Genomic DNA, 23,170 nt, shown 5'->3' on the forward strand with positions numbered 1-23,170 from the left:
CAGCCAGGCAGACTGAAATGAGATAGCTGCAATAGCGCTGCTGTATTTCACAATCACATCAAACATTGAACCAGTCACGTATATGACAAGACCATGTCAGTCTTCAGATCAGTCAGCCTTAAATGACTGAACATCCTGCCTTGAGCTGATTTTCAGTCAATTAGAGGTCAATTCTTTGATGGAAGTCTCAATGCCATAACAAACGACAGAATAAAAAAGGCAAAAGAAAACAGTAAAGGAAAATACTTTGGGAGGGAAAAGGGATTACTGTAGTGCCAAACAAGCTAGTCCTTGTTTAGGGAACCTAAGCCAACATTTGCTGTATCATTTACCTTTTAATTACTTGAAGTTTCACCAAACTTCACAACTTTATTTAGCTTTTGGATTCTTAATGAAATTGATAGTTTCACTGCCAAAGGTACTGGAAATCGCCTGGAAATGCAATGAAACTGGGTTTGTTCTCCTTAGAGCAGAAAAGGCTATGGGGGGATTTAATAGCAATGTTCAAAATAATGAAGGATTTTGATAGTTTTTTCTTATTTACTCTGTTTCCAGTGGCAGAAGGGTCAGTATCTGGAGGACACTGATTTAAGGTGATTGGCAAAAAGGTGAGATGAGACGTTTTTCTTTTGCTACGAAAGTGCTTCCATTTTTAAAATATTTTATTTGAGGACTTGTGTTAAAACTGAAAAGATTCCATGGATTTTTTTTTTAACCAAGTGACTTGCTGGAAATCATGTGCTTTAAGCTCAATAAACAACAGAAATTTGGTGACCTGTGGAAGATGTTTACAGAAAAGCCACATGTCAAGGTTTATGGAGGTCAGGAGTTTGACTTTCTGTTGGGATGTGAACTGTTTTGAAGACAGTTGGTGTTTTACCTGCCAAGGGGGAAAAAAACACCCAGCTCACTTCTTTCTCCGCCTCTGACGAAACCCTGCAAAGATCCAGTGTGGGAGAACTAAAATCGCTGGTGCTGCATCACTCCTGAGAAGTTTGAAAAACCTGCCAGATTAATTCCCAACACCACCTGAAAAGAACTGCTTTAGAAAAAAAATCCCAGTGACTCGTCTCTGTATACCCTGATGCCAGACCAAAAGAGACAACTGACTTCCTTTCATATCTTCTCTTTTTTTCTTCAAGAATTAGCAAGTATTTGGCCAAAGTATTCTTTTTTTGTTTTTTTTCTAACAGACCTCTGCAGCGAAAATTTCTGTATTCCCCCCCCACCCCGAGTGTGTGTGTGTCTGTGTGTGGGTGGGGGAAGGTGTTTAAAAAGGGAACTTTCATATTTCCATCTGTGTGTTAATACTTTGCTTTGTTACGGAATAGGTCTTGTTTTATAATAAATTGATAATTTTGCTTATTAAAGAAACCTGGTTGGTGAATTTCATTCTGGGACAAAGAGTAGAGTGTATGATTGACCGAATCGGTAACTGGGTAAACATTTTTAAAATATATATGTTGTGACCTGTGGATAAGTGGGACTAGAAAAGACAGTGCACTCCTCCCACCTCGTTTGTAACACTATCCAGTGAGTTACAAGTCCCATCATTTGTGTTAAAGAAAAATAGTTTCTACATCTTATATACGGTAGCATTTTTGATCGAGGTCAAGTTCTCATTTTTTTTGCACACTGATCGATAACCTTCAAAATTGAGCTGTATTTTAGCAAAACATATGACGATTGGGAAATGTTACTTATAGGGTGGAAAGGCAAGGCAAACATTTAAAGAGCACATGGATGAACTGCAACAATTGTTTATCCCTGTCTGGCGCAAAAGTAAAGCGGGGAAGGTAGCCAAACCATGGCTTACAAGGGAAATCAGAGATAGCATTAGATCCAAGGAAGAGGCATATAAATCTGCCAGAAAAAACAACAGACGTGAGGATTGGGAGCAGTTTAGAATTCAGCAAAATAGGACCAAGGGATCGATTAAGAAGGGGAAAATAGTGTACGAGAGCAAACTTGCGGGGAACATAAAAACTGACTGTAAAAGTTCCTACAGGTATGTGAAGAGAAAAAGATTGGTGAAGACAAATGTAGGTCCCTTACAGTCAGAAACAGGGGAATTTATTATGGGAACAAAGAAATGGCTGACCAACTAAATGCATACTTTAGTTCTGTCTTCACAAAGGAGGACACAAATATCATACCAGAAATGTTGGGGAACACAGGGCTTAGTGAGAGAGAGGAACTGAAGGAAAACAGTGTTAGTAGAGAAATGGTGTTGGGGAAATTGATGAGATTGAAGGTAGAATCGGGCAGAGTCAGCATGGATTTACGAAAGGGAAATCATGCTTGACAAATCTACTAGAATTCTTCGAGAATGTAGAGTTGATGAGAGGGAGCCAGTGGATGTGGTTTATTTGGACTTTCAGAAGGCTTTCGACAAAGTCCCACATGAGAGATTAGCATGTAAAATTAAAGCACATGGGATTGGGAGTAGTGTATTGCGATGGATAGAAAATTGGTTGGCAGACAGGAAACAAAGAGTAGGGACAAATGGGTCTTTTTCCAAATGGCAGGCAGTGACTAGTGGGTTACTGCAGGGATCGGTGCTAGGACCCCAGCTATTCACAATATATATTAATGATCTAGACGAGGGAACTAAATGTCATATCTCCAAATTTGCAGATGACACAAAATGGGTGGGAGGGTGAGGTGTGAGGAGGATGCAGAGAGGCTTCAGGGTGATTTGGACAAGTTGAGAGAGTGGGCTAATGCATGGCACATGCAGTATAATGTGGATAAATGTGAGGTTATCCACTTTGGTAGCAAAAACAGGAAGACAGATTATCTGAATGGCTATAAACTGAGAGAGGGGGATATGCAGCGAGACCTGGGTGTTCTCGTACACCAGTCACTGAAGGTAAGCATGCAGGTGCAAAAGATGGTAAAAAAGGCAAATGGTATGTTGGCCTTCATAGCGAGAGGATTCGAGTACAGGAGCAAGGATGTCTTGCTGCAATTATACAGGGCCTTGGTGAGGCCACACCTGGAATATTGTGTGCAGTTTTAGTCTCCGTATCTAAGGAAGGATGTTCTTGCTATAGAGGGAGTGCAACAAATGTTTACCAGATTGATTCCTGCGATGGCGGGACTGACGTATGGGGAGAGATTGAGTCGGTTAGGATTATATTTGCTGGAATTCAGAAGCGTGAGGGGGGGATCTCATAGAAACCTATAAAATTCTAACAGGACTTGACAGAGTAGATGCAGGAAGGATGTTCCCGATGGTGGGGGAGTCCAGAACCAGAGGTCATAGTCTAAGGATACGGGGTAAACTTTTCAGGACTGAGAAGAGGAGAAATTTCTTCACCCAGCGAGTGGTGAGCCTGTGGAATTTGCTACCCCAGAAAGCAGTTGAGGCCAAAACATTGTATGTTTTCAAGAAGGAGTTAGATATAGCTCTTGGGTCTAAAGGGATCAAAGGGTATGGGGCGAAAGCGGGAACAGGTTACTGAGTTGCATGATCAGCCATGATCATAATGAATGGCAGAGCAGGCTCGAAGTGCCGAATGGCCTACTCCTGCTCCTATTTTCTATATGAAATGACCCTAGATTTCATAAACTTTGTTTTTTATTTAGTATGCATTAATTTTCTGAGTGTGGAACAGCAGTGGCTCAATATGTTTCCTGTAATGGCTCATTGCTGTATGTTTAAGTCTGGGCTGGATAATATACATCTGCAAATCTGATAGATATTACAAAATGATTTCACAGGGTCAAGGTCATGAGCAGTTATAAGTGGCGACTGCAATGCAGGGTGGTTGAGCTCCAACTAGCCAAAAAGATCTTAATACAACTATCATTGAATACTTGTGGAATCTTGATCTGTTCTATGCTCTCCAATAAAGTTGGTGCATTCGAATGGACAATTAATATATTGACGCCTGTTACTTAAAACAGAACTGGTGTTGCAAATATTTAGCCAACTCTTAATCTTTTGTGATCTGATATAAATATGCAATGGCCTGTTGCAGAGTGTGAATAGTTACATCCTGCTGGAGCCACTGTGCATGCGGGGTGCTTAATGTAGAATGCAAATATCTTGACTCTTAGTTAACGAAACTGAACATAAACAGGCAGCTGGACAGCTGATGTAAAGTTGGGACCAAAGTATTGAGACCCGGAGCTTGAGTTGAAGGCAAAATCATCAAAAATGGTTGATGCAATTGTGTCACGTGAATTTTGACAGCTGATCTTCAATGTTGAGTGTAATTTGATGCCTGTTAAAGGAATATCATTGCTTCTTAGAAAAAAAGTAGTAACAATGGTGTTTTATTTAGATGTATTGTTCTGGAAATATTCACATCAAGAATTGTTGTACCAATATCAAATACTAGTCATGATGTCTCACTATTTTAGCCTGCTTCTCTTGAGTTTGCTGATAAGGATCAGGAATTCAGTAATGTACTTTGTTCTGCAGGTTATTCCAGAAGTGACACATTGGGCTGCTGGCAACTCCAGGGAGCCCTACTCACCCAGTTAGATATTTTAAAACTACGAGCTCACATTTGCATCATTTTAATGAGACCTTTTTAAATATTGCATTTTACAATCACTGGACTCACAGGAATAACTATTGCAATAATGAAACAGAGCGAAATAGATTTGGAATGCTCGTCAGTGCCTTCCCTGCCCCATTTTTTTTTCATTCTTCAATTTTTAACTTTTGCTTTTACTCAGTTTCTAATGTATCCTAACCTATAAAGTATAGATCCTAGAATGATGCAGCAGAAAAGGAGGCCATTCAAGTCAACATGCCTCTGCTGGCTCTTTGAAAGAGCTATCCAATTAGTCCCATTGTCTTGCAAAGCTTTCCCCTTCAAATATTTATCCAATTCCCTTTTTAAAGTTACTACTGAATCTGCTTCCACCACCCTTTCAGGCAGCGCACTGAGCCATTACAGGAAACATATTGAGCCACTGCTGTTCCACACCCAGAAAATTGATGTATAAATTGAAAGCATTAAGTCTAGGGTCATTTCATATGTTTTGCTAAAATACAGCACAATTTTGAAGACATTCGATCAGTGTGCAAAAAAAAAAATGAAAACCTACACTCAATCAGAAATGCTACTGCATGTAAGATGTAGAAACCATTTTTCTTTAACATAATGATGGGACTTGTAAGTGTTTGCAAATGTCATTTGGTAAGAGAACACACTTAAATCAAAATTAAACACAAGTCACCACAGTCTTGAAATTATTTATAAACTATGAATTTTAACGTCATCAAGACGATGTGTGAAAAGACTCCCTCCCACAACACTACAGCAAAATAAACATAGCATGACAGTCAGTAGCTTCAGAGATGTTACATTGTCACACAAAAGCAAAGTGAAACCTGTTGCTGGCCTGACAGTATAGACAACTAAAATAAAAACAGAAAATGTCGCAAATACTCAGGCCTGGCAGTATCTGGAAAGAGAAACAGAGTTGACGTTAACATTTCAGGTTGATGGCCCTTCACGAGTTCTGACGAAAGGTGACCAATTCGAAATGTTAACTGTTTCTCTCTCCAGGTGCTGCCTGACCTGAGCATTTCCAGAATTTTGTGTCTTTAGATTTCTAACATCTGTAGAACTTTGCTCTAGTATGAGACAACTATTCATTTTCATCTATAATTGGGTTATCACCAGGAAAAGGAAATAAAGTAACTTAGCAAGAAAGTCACAGTTGTTTATCCTGATTACTATGCAGTGACCACAGATGGAGGTGGCCATGAGACAGCAGTGGCTTCAATCATGATGGCCTTCATAGTTGAATAGCTTGTTGACAAGCTACTGGGGCAAACGAATGCCAGCACCCATAGAATCTCATCTATGGATGAAGCAGAGACTGGATGAGAAAATTGAAACGAAAACAGAATCAGTTCACTGCAAGACTAAGAAGTTCTGTGTTAATGCCAGTGGTTTTATAGGCTGCCACTATCACATTCAGTGCATTCACTGAACTCCACAGAAGTTTGAGGTTTGTTTCAAGAATTCCCCAAAAACAGCAAAGCTGAGTTTTGATTGTCAATGTCTGTTTTTTCCACTATACATTGTCAGTGAAATCAAAACATACCTCATTCTAAACGGAACTGTAACTGTCCATTCCAGACCGTACGACGCAAAATTTGAATCCTTGTCCAGCATTTAACAACTTATGTTTATCCAGATTCCACAAGACTGAAACAGAAAGCTGGAATTCAGACCAACATTGTTGTTTCATTTTAACTCTTCCCTAACATACACACTTCAACATACACAAGGAAACATGCACCAGTTAGCTTTACACAACCTCCACCACTTGATGCAACTTGCAAAGTACCAAACATTCCTAAAATTATCAACTCCAGAATGCAAAACATTCCTAATTATTTAATGTATCTAACATTTTTACAATATCGCAATAAAAGACAAAAACCAAGCCACATCCGATCACAGAACATGCTTATATATCTAAACCTACAGAAAAACTGCAATTTAGAATTTCCAGAGCATTTTTTAAAGACATAAAAGTAGTGAGCAGATGACATATGCCATACAATTCTCCTTTTCTGTATAAAGCCAACATAATGTGCAGCAGGGACAGAAATTATGTGGAAAGTCCTAACTGCTCTTGCTACAGAAGAAAGAAAACATTTATCCTAACTACATTTTACTGCACCTGAAATGAAAAGAATGTAACAGGCAATTTCAGAAAATTACTGTTACAATTGAGGTACTTAAAAAAAAAATCAGATATTTCTTTTCAGTCACAAGTTTGGATGTAACCTGTCCCAGCAGCATTTGGCCAACATGGATTCTGCTACTCCCAAAGAATATTTTGATATCAGTATTCTTTCCAGTTTTGACAGTTCTCCAATCCAAAATACATACAACACAAAAGGGACACTTCCTCTGAAATCAGTGAAAAGTAACCACTATTCCAACAATCCCACTACAAAGCAGCTGCAGCACAAACACTGGCACAGTGGCGCAGTGGTTAGCACTGCAGCCTCACAGCTACAGGGACCCGGGTTCGATTCTGGGTACTGCCTGTGTGGAGTTTGCAAGTTCTCCCTGTGTCTGCGTGGGTTTTCTCCGGGTGCTCCGGTTTCCTCCCACAAGCCAAAAGACTTGCAGGTTGGTAGGTAAATTGGCCATTATAAATAGTCACTAGTATAGGTAGGTGGTAGGGAAATATAGGGACAGGTGGGGATGTTTGGTAGGAATATGGGATTAGTGTAGGATTAGTATAAATGGGTGGTTGATGGTCGGCACAGACTCGGTGGGCCGAAGGGCCTGTTTCAGTGCTGTATCTCTAATCTAATCTAATCTAATCTAATTCCCCAGGCTTGACACACAACTCCCTTTCACACCAAACAATTGTGTATTGAATTCACATTGCCTCTGCAGCAATTCTATTTGGGGCATAGCTGATAGCAAGCAAATCACCATTTAGAAAACACCACTGCAATACACCAGGTAAACAAATTAGTATCCAAACTCCAGAAATGTGCTTTGTTAAAATATACACACACAATTTTTATTCCAAAATCTTTTCACTTTCTCAGCCAGTCCCATAATTTCTCCTTCAGGTTGCCTGCCAGCACTCATTAGCCAGGTAGTGGAGTCTTGGTTATGGAGCGCCCCACAACACCCCAGCTCTAAAACTGGCCAAATATTGGCTGCAGTGCATTGTCTAAAATAATGGCCATGTCAGCATCTTTTGTTCCTAAGCATATTGCATGAAAACAAAAACTCAGCTCAATTTTACTAATAGCCAATGCATTAGTATACAGCGAGCTCGCCACTGGTATCAGACCCACCAGCCGTCCATGTCTCCGTTATAAAGACGTCTGCAAACGCGACATGAAATCGTGTGACATTGATCACAAGTCGTGGGAGTCAGTTGCCAGCATTCGCCAGAGCTGGCGGGCAGCCATAAAGACAGGGCTAAATTGTGGCGAGTCGAAGAGACTTAGTAGTTGGCAGGAAAAAAAGACAGAGGCGCAAGGGGAGAGCCAACTGTGCAACAGCCCCAACAAACAAATTTCTCTGCAGCACCTGTGGAAGAGCCTGTCACTCCAGAATTGGCCTTTATAGCCACTCCAGGCGCTGCTTCACAAACCACTGACCACCTCCAGGCGCGTATCCATTGTCTCTCGAGATAAGGAGGCCCAAAAGAAAAAGAAAGTATACAGTATAGTGAAGCTGACGATGCTGCTTTAACATCTCACACTGAAGAGTGCCTGCAGAGTCTCATCGACAGGTTTGTGTCTGCCTGCAATGAATTTGGCCTAACCATCAGCCTCAAGAAAACGAACATCATGGGGCAGGACGTCAGAAATGCTCCATCCATCAATATTGGCGACCACGCTCTGGAAGTGGTTCAAGAGTTCACCTACCTAGGCTCAACTATCACCAGTAACCTGTCTCTAGATGCAGAAATCAACAAGCGCATGGGTAAGGCTTCCACTGCTATGTCCAGACTGGCCAAGAGAGTGTGGGAAAATGGCGCACTGACACGGAACACAAAAGTCCGAGTGTATCAGGCCTGTGTCCTCAGTACCTTGCTCTACGGCAGCGAGGCCTGGACAACGTATGCCAGCCAAGAGCGACGTCTCAATTCATTCCATCTTCGCTGCCTTCGGAGAATACTTGGCATCAGGTGGCAGGACTATATCTCCAACACAGAAGTCCTTGAAGCGGCCAACACCCCCAGCTTATACACACTACTGGGTCAGCGGCGCTTGAGATGGCTTGGCCATGTGAGCCGCATGGAAGATGGCAGGATCCCCAAAGACACATTGTACAGCGAGCTCGCCACTGGTATCAGACCCACCGGCCGTCCATGTCTCCGCTATAAAGACGTCTGCAAACGCGACATGAAATCGTGTGACATTGATCACAAGTCGTGGGAGTCAGTTGCCAGCATTCGCCAGAGCTGGCGGGCAGCCATAAAGACAGGGCTAAATTGTGGCGAGTCGAAGAGACTTAGTAGTTGGCAGGAAAAAAGACAGAGGCGCAAGGGGAGAGCCAACTGTGCAACAGCCCCGACAAACAAATTTCTCTGCAGCACCTGTGGAAGAGCCTGTCACTCCAGAATTGGCCTTTATAGCCACTCCAGGCGCTGCTTCACAAACCACTGACCACCTCCAGGCGCATATCCATTGTCTCTCGAAATAAGGAGGCCCAAAAGAAAGCTAGTGATGTACATTGCTCACCTTTGCCATGTTATGTTTGTCAAATCCTACACTTTATTAGCATGACAAACACTCACAATTCAACCCATTTAAAACTTTTGTTCAGAATGAAATTGCCCTTTATTTACAGTTTAAAAGTTAGATCTGTACACTCTCAACCACTACAACCTTTCACACCTCATACAGCTTACTGTGAGTCTTCAAGGCAAGGAAAACAGCTGTTATTTATATTCCATTTGATATTCAAAATTCCCATTTGGTATTAATATATTACTGGTCCTCAAAAGACTTTTAATCAACCACCAGATCCTGGTCTAAGCCCAATTTATTACACACAGCTTGGGCAATACTGAACAGAAAAAAAACTTTAGTTAAAATTGATGGATCATTCAAGCAATTATATTTTTTAAAGAACAGAAAAGTGCATATTTTTCCAAAGACTGTCCAAAGAGACCTCAAACTTCAGTCTCAGGGTGAGGGGTCAATCCCAGTCTCAGGGTGAGGGGTCAATCCCAGTCTCAGGGTGAGGGGTCAATCCCAGTCTCAGGGTGAGGGGTCAATCCCAGTCTCAGGGTGAGGGGTCAATCCCAGTCTCAGGGTGAGGGGTCAATCCCAGTCTCAGGGTGAGGGGTCAATCATTCAGGACTGAGGGGTCAATCATTCAGGACTGAGGGGTCAATCATTCAGGACTGAGGGGTCAATCATTCAGGACTGAGATGATGAGAAATTATTTCACTCAAAGGGTTTTGAATCTTTGGAATTCTCTATCCCAGAGGGTTGCGGATGTTCCATCATTGAATACATTTAAGGATGGGATAGATAGATTCTTGGCCTCGCAGGGACTCAAGGGATATGGGGAGCAGGCAGGAAAGTGGAATTGAAGCTCACGATCACCCAGGATCGTATTGAATGGCGGAGCAGGCTCGTTGGGCCATATGGTCGACTTCTGCTCCTATTTCTTGTTGTCTTGTGCATTCTCTTCAGCTTCTGCTGTTGCTGAATTCTGCCACAATAAAGGACGTGGACCAGCCAGTAAATTACCCAGAATGATGCAACAAATATTCTCCAGGAAAAATAATAGATTCTAATAAAGATGACAGCTGGGGTTTTATTTTGGGATGAAGGAAAGAAAGAAGATATTGTAAAAGCAAAACATAACGAAATATGGACCACTGATCCATTCTGATACCCATTAACTAGATTGACATTATGAACTCAGGTTGATTTTTGTTCATCCTGATCATGAAGGACAGGCAAGAACATTTTTTAAAAATTAAGTTGCACAGGATGCAAAGCGAATGGTTACTATTCGAAGCAACATTGTAGAACTTTTGTCAATACAATAGAGACTATAATGATGGTTAGAAGTTGCCTCGCAGTCAAGGTACAGGAATCTATCCCCATATAATTGTGGGGGGAGGGGAGGGGGAATCTCAAATCAGTGATATTGATCATTAGTTAGCATTTATTCACTGGGCGACTGTATTGCTAACTCCTGCATTGCTGATGACGGAGTTTAGCCTTAACCCAGAAGAGCACCACTTATACAAGACAATATCTGCATTCTGCAATTCAAAATGGCACAGTCACTGAAAAAAAAAATAGAAAATTTAATCTGTGAACATATACAACAGTGCAGAGACAGAACTGAACTCATATGTTTTTTTTTTTAAAAAGAGTGTTATTAAATACTGGGCATTCATTTTCTTTTACTGGACTCTTCCAGACCTTTAGGGGTGATCAGCCACTTAAATACTAGATTTTTTTCTCCAAGTGCTTGCAGTACAGAACTATAGACGTTTACAGCACAGGCGGCTTTTTTTTTTTAATTCATTCATGGGATGCGGGCGTCACTGACTGTGCCAGCATTTACTGCCCATCCCTAACTGTCCTTGAGAAGGTGGTGGTGAGCTGCCTTCTTGAACCGCTGCAGTCCATGTGAGGTAGGTACACCCACAGTGCTGTTAGGAAGGGAGTTCCAGGATTTTGACCCAGTGACAGCGAAGGAACGGCGATATAATTCCAAGTCAGGATGGTGTGTGACTTGGACGGGAACCTGCAGGTGGTGATGTTCCCATGCATCTGCTGCTCGTCCTTCAAGGTGGCAGAGGTCGCGGGTTTGGAAGGTGCTGTCTAAGGAGTCTTGGTGCATTGCTGCAGTGCATCTTGTAGATGGTACACACTGCTGCCACTGTGCGTCGGTGGAGGAGAGAATGAATGTTTGTGCATGGTGTGCCAATCAAGCGGGCTGCTTTGCTCTGGATGGTGTCGAGCTTCTTGAGTGTTGTTGGTGCTGCACCCATCCAGGCAAGTGGAGAGTATTCCATCACACTCCTGACTTGTGCCTTGCAGATGGTGGACAGGCTTTGGGGAGTCAGGAAGTGAGTTACTCGCCGCAGGATTCCTAGCCTCTGACCTGCTCTTGTAGCCACGGTATTTATATGGCTACTCCAGTTCAGTTTCTGGTCAATGGTAGCCCCTAGGATGTTGATAGTGGGGGATTCAGCAATGGTAATGCCATTGAATGTCAAGGGGAGATGGTTAGATTCTCTCTTGTTGGAGATGGTCATTGCTTGGCACTTAAGTGGCAAGTAACATTTGTGCCACACATCAGCCCAAGACTCGATATTGTCCAGGTCTTGCTGCATTTCTACACAGACTGCTTCAGTATTTGAGTCGTCGCAAATGGTGCTGAACATTATGCAATCATCAGCGAACATCCCCACTTTTGACCTTATGATTGAAACAAGGTCATTGATGAAGCAGCTGAAGATGGTTGGGCCTAGGACCCTGAAGAACTCCTGCAGTGATGTCCTGGAGTTCAGATGATTTACCTCCAACTACCATAACCATCTTACTTTGCGCTAGATATAACTCCAACCAGCAGAGAGTTTTCCCTGATTCCCATTGACTCCAGTTTTGCTAGGGCTCCTTGATGCCATACTCGGTCAAATGCTGCCTTGATGTCAAGGGCAGTCACTCTCACCTCACCTCTTGAGTTCAGCTCTTTTGTCCATGTTTGAACCAAGGCTGTAATGAGGTCAGGAGCTGAGTGGTCCTTGCGGAACCCAAACTGAGCATCACTGAGCAGCTTATTGCTAAGCAAGTGCTGCTTGATGGCACAGTTGATGACACCTTCCATCACTTTACTGATGATTGAGAGTAGACTGATGGGGCGGTAATTGGCCGTGTTGGACTTGTCCTGCTTTTTGTGTACAGGACATACCTGGGCGATTTCCCACATTGCCGGGTAGATGACAGCGTTGTAGCTATACTGGAACAGCTTGGCTAAGGGTGCGGCAAGTTCTGGAGCACAGGTCTTCAGTACTATTGCCAGAATATTGTCAGGGCCCATAGCCTTTGCAGTATCCAGTGCCTTCAGTCGTTTCTTGATATCATGCGGAGTGAATCGAATTGGCTTAAGTCTGGCATCTGTAATGCTGGGGACTTCAGGAGGGGGCCGAGATGGATCATCAACTCAGCACTTCTGGCTGAAGATTGTTGCAAATGCTTCTGCCTTATCTTTCGCACTGATGTGCTCGGCTCCACCAACATTGAGGATCGGGATATTTGTGGAACCACCTCCTCCAGTTAGTTGTTTAATTGTCCACCACCATTCACAACTGGATGTGGCAGGACTGCAGAGCTTAGATCTGATCCGTTGGTTATGGGATCGCTTAGCTCTGTCTATTGCATGCTGCTTATGCAGTTTGGCATGCACGTAGTCCTGGGTTGTAGCTTCACCAGGTTGACACCTCATTTTGAGCTATGCCTGGTGCAGCTCCTGGCATGCCCTCCTGCACTCTTCATTGAACCAGGGTTGGTCTCCTAGCTTGATGGTAATGGTAGAGTGGGGGATATGCCAGGCCATGAGGTTACAGATTGTGGTTGAGTACAATTCTGCTGCTGCTGATGGCCCACAGCGCCTCATGGATGCCCAGTTTTGCATTGCTAGATCTGTTTGAAATCTATCCCATTTAGCACGTGATAGTTTCACACAACACGATGGACAGTATCCTCAATGTGAAGGCGGGACTTAGTCTCCACAAGGACTGTGCGGTGGTCACACCTACAAATACAGTCATGGACAGAAGCATCTGCGGCAGGCAGATTGGTGAGGACGAGGTCAAGTATCTTATTCCCTCGTTGTTGGTTCCCCCACCACCTGCTGCAGACCCAGTCTAGCAGCTATGCCCTTTAGGACTCGGCCAGCTCGGTCAGTAGCGGTGCTATCGAGCCACTCTTGGTGATGGACATTGAAGTCCCCCACCCAGAGTACATTTTGTGCCCTTGACACCCTCAGTGCTTCCTCCAATTGGTGTTCAACATGGAGGAGTACTGACTCATCAGCTGAGGGAGGGCAGTCGGTGGTAATCAGTAGGAGGTTACCTTGCCCATGTTTGACCTGATGCCATGAGACTTCATGGGGTCCGGAGTCGATGTTGAGGACTCCCAGGGCAACTCCCTCCCTACTGTATACCACTGTCCCGCCACTTCTGCTGGGTCTGTCCTGCCGGTGGGACAGGACATACTCAGGGATAGTGATTGCAGTGTCTGGGACATTGTCGTTAAGGTATGATTCTGTGCGTATGACTATGTCAGGCTGTTGCTTGACTAGTCTGTCGGACAGCTCTCCCAACTTTGGCACAAGCCCCCAGATGTTAGTAAGGAGGACTTTGCAGGGTCGACAGGGCTGGGTTTGCCGTTGTCGTTTCCGGTGCCTAGGTCGATGCCGGGTGGTCCATCCAGTTTCATTCCTTTTTATTGATTTCATAGCGGTTAGGTACAACTGAGTGGCTTGCTAGGCCATTTCAGAGGGCATGCAAGAGTTAACCACATCTGACATATGTCTCTGCTGGCTCTTCAATTGCAATGCCTTGTTCTCTCCCCATAGCCCTTTATCTTTTCTTAAAAGATGCTTCAAGTACCCACTGCAGCAAAGCATTCTCTACCCCAATATGCCTCTCCACAAAGAAATTTCTTCCAACAGCTCTCTTCACACTCAGTAAAAATTTTAGATTGACGATCTCTCACCGCTGACTCCCTAACCGAAGGCAACAGTCTTTCTCTATTTACCTTATCAAATCCTTCAAAACTGTAAAGAATCTATTAAATATCCTCTTAGTCTTCTCTGTCCCAGTGGAAATAGTCCATGTAACTCAAGGCTCTCCTAACATCTGGCTTCCCATCCCTGGTATCATCCTGGTGAATCTTTGCTTATGCTCTCCATAGCTTTAATGCCCCATCATCCAACTTCACACAGTACTATACCTATGACAGAAGCATAGAGCTGTACAAAATTATCTGTTCATTTTTGCATACTGCACACTTATTTATAAAACCAAAATGCGACTGGCCTTATAGCTTTAACTGCCTGCATTTGCAAGGAATTACATATTTAGAACCCTATGTCGCTGCTCCTCCACAGCTTTTAGCATATTTCCACTGAGTTTATGTACTCATTTTTTGTTTTCCTGCTTAAGTGCATCACCTTTCATGCATCTTTGAACACATTAATCATGGATTTTTCAGAGTTATAGTGGGGTTTTTGCAATTTGATGAAACATGACCATGATGTCTTACATACCTTGTAACACACTTTTCCCATCATTTTAGTCCAATTCAAAATTTCACTCCATATAAAAATACGTTAATATAAATGATTTTATTCCTTCATCTCATTTCTACAAAATGCTGATCTCTTTTGATTGAAAGTGAAGCTTTGCGACTGTAAACCATTAACTAGCTCAGCATGGTTGCAAAGTTGGTACAAGCTGTTGTATTTTCCCGAATACACAAATCATTGTGATGGTCTGTACCACGGACAGCAGTTTCCTACACATGCAACTAATCTGGGCTAGTTGAGAGCTGAAGCTGGTCAAATTATTTATCTTACATTAAGAACAAAGTCACAAATTTCATTTTATAATGTCTTACCTACCTAAAATCCAGAGGTTAGTCAAAAACCTTCATTAAGCAGAAGGCACTAAATGAAATGAACATTTCTAACAACAGCTTTCCAACTTCACCCCTGAAGGCACTGCCATCTTGCCAGGGAATGGTTCCATTGGTGACAATTGCCCTTTGGTATTTCACCAGTTACTTAAAAAAAAAAATTTGCTCATACAATATGGATGTCACTAGCAAGGCCAACATTTCTTGCCCCTCCCAAATTGCCCTCGAGAAGGTAGTGGTGAGCCACATTCTTGAATCACTGCAGTCCCTATGGTGCAGATACATCCACAGTGCTCTTAGACAGGGAGTTCCAGGATGTTGACCCAGTGGCGATTAAGGAATGGTTATCTATTTCCAAGTCAGGATGGTGTGTGGTGTGTGCTCCCATGCGCCTGCTGTCCATTTTTTAATGCAAACTTGGACAGTGAGTATTAGCAGACAATTCAGTCGTAAGGGATGTCATAGCACAGCCTGATTCTGTCCTCAGCTGAAGTTCATACATGCACTTTCAGAGGAGGAATTACGGCACAGTGATAGAAGTCATTGCTGATCTCCTACTCCCTAACCAGGGATTTTGCAGCCAATTTTGGCTAGTATTACCTTGGGTATAATCAGCTAAATCAGGACAGACTAAGGTTTGAACCTGGAACCTTTGTAGTCAACATGGCTCCATTACTCACTAGATTAAACCAGCTATGCTATTGGGGAAGGCTTCAAAGTTTTATGAAAATAATTCCGCCCCCCCCCGCCCTGTATTAAGAAATCAAACTTCTGTATCAATCGAGTTATATCCATCTGTGTCTATTTTTGCTTTTTGCTATAGAAAAAATTGCACTTGAATTAGGAACAGGATGATAATAAAGATTAATATAACTGGATAACCAGATTAATAAACTAATTCACCAATGTTTACTGGGGTTTGAATGTTAGCTATAACAAATCTAAAACTACTAAACGCTTGTTACTCTAATGGCATTATATGCAAGCAAGAAAGCCTTAAAAGCCTTTTCAGTAATATTTCAATTGCTGATACGCTAAGAGATTGTGTAGATAATCAGGAAACATTTCTCATACCTAGAAAAAGCTTGCCATATTTCTTGTGTTATTTACATATGTTATACACATCTTTAAAAAAAAACTTCAATATAAGATCCGATATTATACAGATAGTCTTATTCAATGCAAACCTACCATACACAATCTCTGGGCTTTTTCTGGAGTTTAATTGTTGAGATTCATTTTCCTCTACCTCTTCATCCTCCACTTCAGCAGATTCCTTGCTTTCCACATCTTGATCTTTGTCATCACTAACAGTAGTTTCCTCACTGTTCTCTTCCTCTGCTGTGACTCCCAGACTACTGCAAACAGCAACAGGGGAAGGTGGCATCTCCACCTTTGCTTCTGTCCGAAGAATGTCTGCAATCTCCACACTTGGAGAGAGTGGAGGAAGGTCTTGTGATTCACTTTCTAAGGTGCTTTGTGTTACTTCCTGTTCTGCAATGCCGTTCACATCTTTAATTGTATTAATAGTAGCAGGTACTATAATTTCATTAGCTGGAACAACAATCACTTCTCCAGGTCGATCTTCACTGTCCTGCTCTTGTTTATCATCTTCCACCTCCCCATGCAAACATAAGTTAGGTGCAGGATTCTGCTCCTCTTTGGGAATGGAGGATTTAGATTCCTCTGTAGAATCCAAAGGTGGAAACACAGAATTGCTACAAACAGGTTCTGCTGTCACCTTCTCCTCCTCTGGCTCCTCCTCCTCTTCTGCCTCCTCCTCTTCCGCCGCCGCCGCCGCCTCCTCCTCCTCCTCTTCCCCCTCCTCCTCTTCTGCCACTTGTAAAGGGATAGGATCAGAATCAGGAGGTTCTCCATCTATCTCTTTCTTTTCTACAATAGCTTCCGATCTGACATCTGGTGAAGCACTTTTCACCACTGGCTCCTGCTTTGGTTTCTCTTCTGTGTGAACAAAAAGGCAGCACATTTTAGCACCTACACTATTGTTTACACAAATCAATAGTTTATGTAAATAATATCTTTAATCGTTATCGTAAACAAAATGTAAGATGGTTACATTTTTAATGAAAAAAAGTGACAGTTACAACAGCTCACTCTCTGACGCCCTCTCCAAGAATGTAACACATAAATATAGCAATGGAGGGAGTAAAAAGTCATTCAGCTATCCAGCTCTCAGTTGCCCATCCTGATCAGACCACATTATGTATGCACACAGGAGAAGAATGAATATTTTGGTTTCTAAAATTAAAAAGTTCTTCAATTAATAACTCCACTCTTAGAGGTCTGATCCACCGGTCCTTATTGTTAACTGCAATGCCAACTAGGAAAAATGCATAATTGCTATTCTGGCTAGTATAATTAATTACATTCATTTTTAACTTTTAAGTCTACACACTCATGTATAAAGTACTGAACTGTGTTATAATGTATACAATTTTTCCTTGTATCAGAATCATGAAAGTGACAGACTCCAAATACAGGAATTGAGCTGAACTGCCCAATTGCCTTCCAAAGTCACTTCTTGAAAATGACAATCTATACAGGCAAATCCTCAGGCAGCAATAAAGACTATTACCCTTGAAGTGTTGCTATAATGGGTCCTAAGTTTTGCTTTCAAGACAGTCACTGAACTGGAGCATTGCTCAATGATTCTGGCCAATGCAGAATAAAACAATTATTGAATACATAGCTTTGACTAGAAGTGATAAAGCACTGCAGCCTTTGAGTTACAAATGGGACCCAAAGCATGAGTTACTCTTCACAATCTGAGGTTTAATTTTCACAATCCTTAAGGAATTTTTGAATATTGCATTCAAAAGTAGTTAATATTTGCACACTGCAACACACCTGATGAGCATTACACTACGTATTATATGGCATATCACAGTAGCGAGTTCAGATCCATTGGAAGCTGCAGGATTGAATAAACTGAGACTTCAAAAATAGGGCCTTGGATACATTTCAATGCAATATCATTAATTTTCTACAACCTTGCACACTTAAAATATATAACCCGGTTTAAAGACCAAGCCTATGGTTGCAACTTAAACAAAATTAGATGTTGCTGTAAAATAATCAGACATCACACATTCATAAACCTAGAGTTGCTGTAAATGACTTCTTAAACAATGAAGTGAATGCATGGGATGCATTTGTTTGGTCTATAATTATTGAAGAATACGCAAAGAGCCTATACTTTCTTAAAAGTAATACTGCTGCATGACATGCTTCCTTACATTCAACTTGAATTTAGTGCCTTTAGTGTAGGAAAACCTCACAAAGTACTTCAGAGGAATGTAACAGAGTAAATGGACACCAAGCCAAAGATGACATTGCGCATGGATGACTAAAAGCTTGGACAGAGGTAGGTTTTAAGGAGGGTCTTAGAGGAGGAGGAGTAGAGTGTTTTAGGGAGGTCATTAGAGCTTAGGGCCTAGAGAGTTGAAGGCATGACTGTCAAAGGTGGGACAAAGGGAGCGGTGGATGCATGAAGCCAGAGTTTGAGAAACGGAGAGTTCTTAGAGGGTTGTTGAGCTGGAGGATGTTACAGAGAGAGGTGCAAGATCATGGAAAGATTTGAAGGCGGGGATGAGAATTTTAAATTCAAGGCATTGGTGAACCAAAAGCCATGTAGGTCAATAGTGCAGGTGTAATGGGTGTACAGGACATGGTGCAGATAGGATATGGGCAGCATTCCAAAGTCCCATAATAAAGGTCAACTAATACACCAGAGATTACAGTAACTAGCCCCAGGATTTATTTTTCTCTTCAAGAATTTCTTAAGCACAATATTAGAGGCAATACTTCATCCGATACAAAGTCATATGCTCCAGCATAAAACTGCCAGTTCATGTGCCTGATCAGATTGAAAGCCTTACTCCAAAGCACCAATTTCCAGAAGAAAACTTTTTGATTTCTTAAAGATTCTTGCATACTTATTAACAAACAACTTTTGAAACAGAGTAGCAAATGAAAAAGTGTACAAAATTTGTCAAAAACGAGGGTGGAGAAATCTGAATTAATTTGATCTATTTGAAGCACACTCTACCATTCATACTTGCAGTCGTCTGCATTCATGTCACAAAGCAGAATTCCTAACCACTATCAGTGCATCAAAAGTACCAGGACTTACCTTAACATTTAGCATCAGAAATAAACGTGCAACATCAGTAGTTTAAAAATAAAATCGATGCTTTCACTAATAGCATCACTGCACAGTAAATGTTACGATAAAGCATTCAACATTAGGATACTTTATTTTCCTTGTGCAACAGGTTGAACTGGCAGCAAAACTCATTTCTTTTTACAGTCACTCAATTACAGATCCTATCCCCAGAAATGTAAATGGACACTTGTGAAGGTGCACAGAAGTTGTACTAAGTATATTATTTTTATTAATAAATACTTAATTCTATTTTTAAACTGTTCCATACCTGCTTTCAGTTTTGTTATAGCAGCTTCAGTTCGCCCCACTGAAACAAATAGAAAAATTTTATGGCACATACCATGCCAAAATTTATAACGCTACTTTGTATTTGGTCGCAGTTTACTGGCTCCGCTGTAGAAAACATTACGCATAGAAACCCAGATGTTTAAAATAGGATCACTTAAAATTAATGCAATTAAACCAAACTTTCAAGGGCCCTACTAGATATCAGTCTGTTCACTTGATTTTCACAATTGTATGTACGTGATAAAGTAAACCAAGACATTAATTTTTTTCACCAAGAAACTTGAACAGCACATTTCACATACTACACTTGTATTATAAAGTTGTTTGTATGCACTACAACACTAAAGAAAATCAAACACAAGTTGTTTAGACATACCATACAATTCTATTCCGCCCGCCCCCACCCCCGCCCCCCGGACACAAGCAATCCCTGCCTCAATGCTGGTAATTGCTAGTTTCTGAGTGCACTATTATTCAGAATTCAAAGTTGCTTTATTAAAATTATCCTGACAATTTGTACTTTTACACCGCATTACTTACATTGTTTAATTCAAATCATTGAACTTTAAAGCAAAAGAATCAGAATTAGATCATGAACTGGATCAAACACGAGTCTGTCACTCATTCAAGCCACTGTCACTCAGCCTACCCCAATTCAACATTATCGACCTTTCTATTAGAAGATGGGCAATACTGAGGAGCATCAATACACCGAATCCCTCAAACTAGCCTTTTTTTAATAAAGTGAGTAATGCACAAGTCCTTCAAATCGACACTAAATATCAAACACATTAAAGCACTACTGAATTATATAACCTTGGACCAAAGTGGCTGCCAAAACAAATTTTCTACAATCTCTAAATCCAATGCAAAACTTGCTGCACATAAATGTTATTTTGATTGCAATCTTTGTAGTAAAACCACTATAATAAAATGCCTGCCATAGCTAGAGTCTCTCACTCTTTGAAAAGTTCAACTTCCATACAAGAAACAAACATTGCCAGCTCACCTGGTTTCAGCCAGAGGTCAGGAGGGGGAATAACTTGGGAGACTGTCCTTTAAGACATTAATAACATTGCATTGCAATTTTCATGGTCAGGTGATTTAATAAAAAAAATCATATTCCACTCTATGCAAGGCCTTGTACTGTCACACATCCTTACTTATTTGACCAGAGTGGGTTCTATGTTTGATAACATGCAATTTTTTTTTAAAGGTTTGGAATGACATGTGATGAAATACTACCTGCTGGACAATTGTGTTGGAAAATTTGCAGAACAGAACTCTTGCCAATCATCCTGTTAAATGGGCCAAAATGGGCAGGTGTCACATTCTGAGGAGATCTGCCTTCACAGACAGCTATCCAGTACACACCATATGAACTAACATGAAGCAACAGGATTATAATTGTGTTGATAATGCACTCCTTTCTATATTAAATCTGTGTGAAAATGGATCTCAAGATTGATGGTTGAAGCTAGCCCTCTGGGGGCCACCACTTCGATCATTTAAGAGTTACCATCTTGCATTTTTCCTCTGAAATGATGAGCATATCCTTCCCCAATTCTTTCTGCTAATCCTGTGCTGATTGTAACTCTTTACAGGTACAACTAACTGTTACCAAGGACTGAAGGAACACAAATACATTTACTACCTGTTCATATTAACATATATTTGAGAAATACACATGTATATGTCACGCATCATGACAACTAGTCAATGCAAAGTCTTGAAAGTGACAGGCACAAAAGCTTCTTCCATCTAGAATGTACATTAAGTTAAATTCATAAGGAAACCTGAAAATTACTCGAAACCTCAATCTAACCATAAGAAAATACTTCACTTGGGCAGCCTTTAGCAGCTACAGTTCCCAAATGAAATACATAATCTTCAAAATGAAACAAAGGGCTCTTTTCATCCATTCCCCCACCAGACATTCAACACTCAAAAACCATCATTGCTAAACTGCCCCTATTTACCAGTCAAAATATTGCAACAATATGCACCAAAAAAATAACTGAACAAACCTTGCTTGAAGTCCACACTTGGTGCGACATGAGCATTTTCCACAGTTCCAAAAACTGGTCCATGATCTGCAACCTGACTGGGCAGCTGCTGGGATTTGAGGTATAACAGGTGAGGATAATGAGGGTGCGGACACAAAAACTAGCACATGGAACACGCAGCAGAGAGGAAAATAAGCAAAAAAAGTTTCCATGAAATTCCATAATAGAACAATAAATTCAAGAACAAAAGTAAAACAAAAAAAAAGAGATGGTGTAAGCAGGATTGAGAAGGAAAAGAAAACAGGATTACCATTAACAACAAGGATAGACAACGGACAGAACTCTGCCAATACATTCTCACTGTTCCCTCTAAGAGTTCTTTTTAATCTATTGAGGAGGACTGGCCAATCACTCAATAAGAAAAAGCTTATTGTTTTCCCTCCCTTTTAATAAACTCTTCTGGAAAGTCTGAACAAGATGGCTATTAACAGCATGAGTTTGTTGCTGATCGTTTGCGAAGATTTGGTATTAGAAACACTGTAGCAAACCAGAAGATAAATTTAGTGATTTCTGCAAATAATTTTTAAAAAGATACAAGCATTGAACTTAGATTTTAATTATAAAGAGTTTAGCTGTTAATAACTTTAATTCTATAGTTATCTCTAAATGCCAGCACTCATCACTGCTTAGTTGATTCCGAAATTATTAAACTGATTAAATAACCTAATTGTTACAAATTGGTCAACAGATAAATAAAATGCCACAGCTTAGTTGATGAGTTAGGGGAGTGAACAAATCAACCATTCAGCTATCTTACTCTTTTCCGTATACTAAAATAATACTGCTTTTTACTGCTGACAGTAGACTGCATTATTCTAATCTGATTTACTACAAATATACTTGTTAATTTCAGACACCTGCTCAAGGGCCTCTCCTGATAAAACTGCCAGCACAATGGCCAACTATCACAACAGTGAATGGTGGGAGTGGGGGTAGGAGAGAGTGAGGGTGAAGAAAGACCATGAGGAAGAAAATAATGGAACAGATTCTTTCTCTGTTCCAACTTTCATTTGTCTCTTCCCCATAAAAGAGATTGAAAGACCAAGTCTGTAAAACTAAGAGCATGAATTGGTAAGCTCAACCTCCAGGACTTACTCGGGGTTCCACCACTGCAGCATTTCACATCTCTACTACATAGCCAATGCCCTCATTTTCAATTTATGGTGGCAGTAGTCATACATATCAATCATAGTCTTGTTAATCATTTCAGCTGACAAAGATGGACCATGAGTTCAACTTTATTGGAGACATGAAATAGAATTGATCCAGAACTAAACATAATTACTCTTTCAAGCAGGTAATGTGAACAGAAACAAATGGTGATGAAAGGGTGCATTGACAAGTAAATGTGTTGGTTTATAAGTTCAGAGAACTTTGAGGCCCACCTGGTTGCTCGAGTAGCAGAGGATCATACTCGCAACCAGACCAAAGTATGAACAGCTTCAAATCACGTGGACGCTCTTCGGTAAAATTGCTTTAGCTCTTTGAAAATGT

At 41.2% G+C, this 23,170-nt stretch overlaps 1 protein-coding gene across 7 annotated transcripts in view; it reads right to left on the bottom strand.

The window, feature by feature from the left end:
- The window catches only part of LOC137352259 (eukaryotic translation initiation factor 4 gamma 3-like), a 436,424-nt gene that overhangs the window by 171,279 nt on the left and 241,975 nt on the right, over positions 1-23,170 (bottom strand). For 5 of the 7 annotated variants that reach the window (XM_068017538.1, XM_068017532.1, XM_068017537.1 and 2 more), the window contains 3 exons: positions 21,638-21,725; positions 19,591-19,629; positions 16,328-17,098 (listed from right to left, as the gene is read on the bottom strand). In XM_068017538.1, coding sequence (XP_067873639.1) covers positions 16,328-17,098; positions 19,591-19,629; positions 21,638-21,725 — 898 coding nt within the window. The remainder of the gene's footprint in view (positions 1-16,327; positions 17,099-19,590; positions 19,630-21,637; positions 21,726-23,170) is intronic. The other 2 variants (XM_068017533.1, XM_068017535.1) reach the window with 2 other exon arrangements.

This window comes from Heterodontus francisci, chromosome 37 (assembly GCF_036365525.1).
Source record: "Heterodontus francisci isolate sHetFra1 chromosome 37, sHetFra1.hap1, whole genome shotgun sequence".
NCBI lineage: Eukaryota > Metazoa > Chordata > Chondrichthyes > Heterodontiformes > Heterodontidae > Heterodontus > Heterodontus francisci.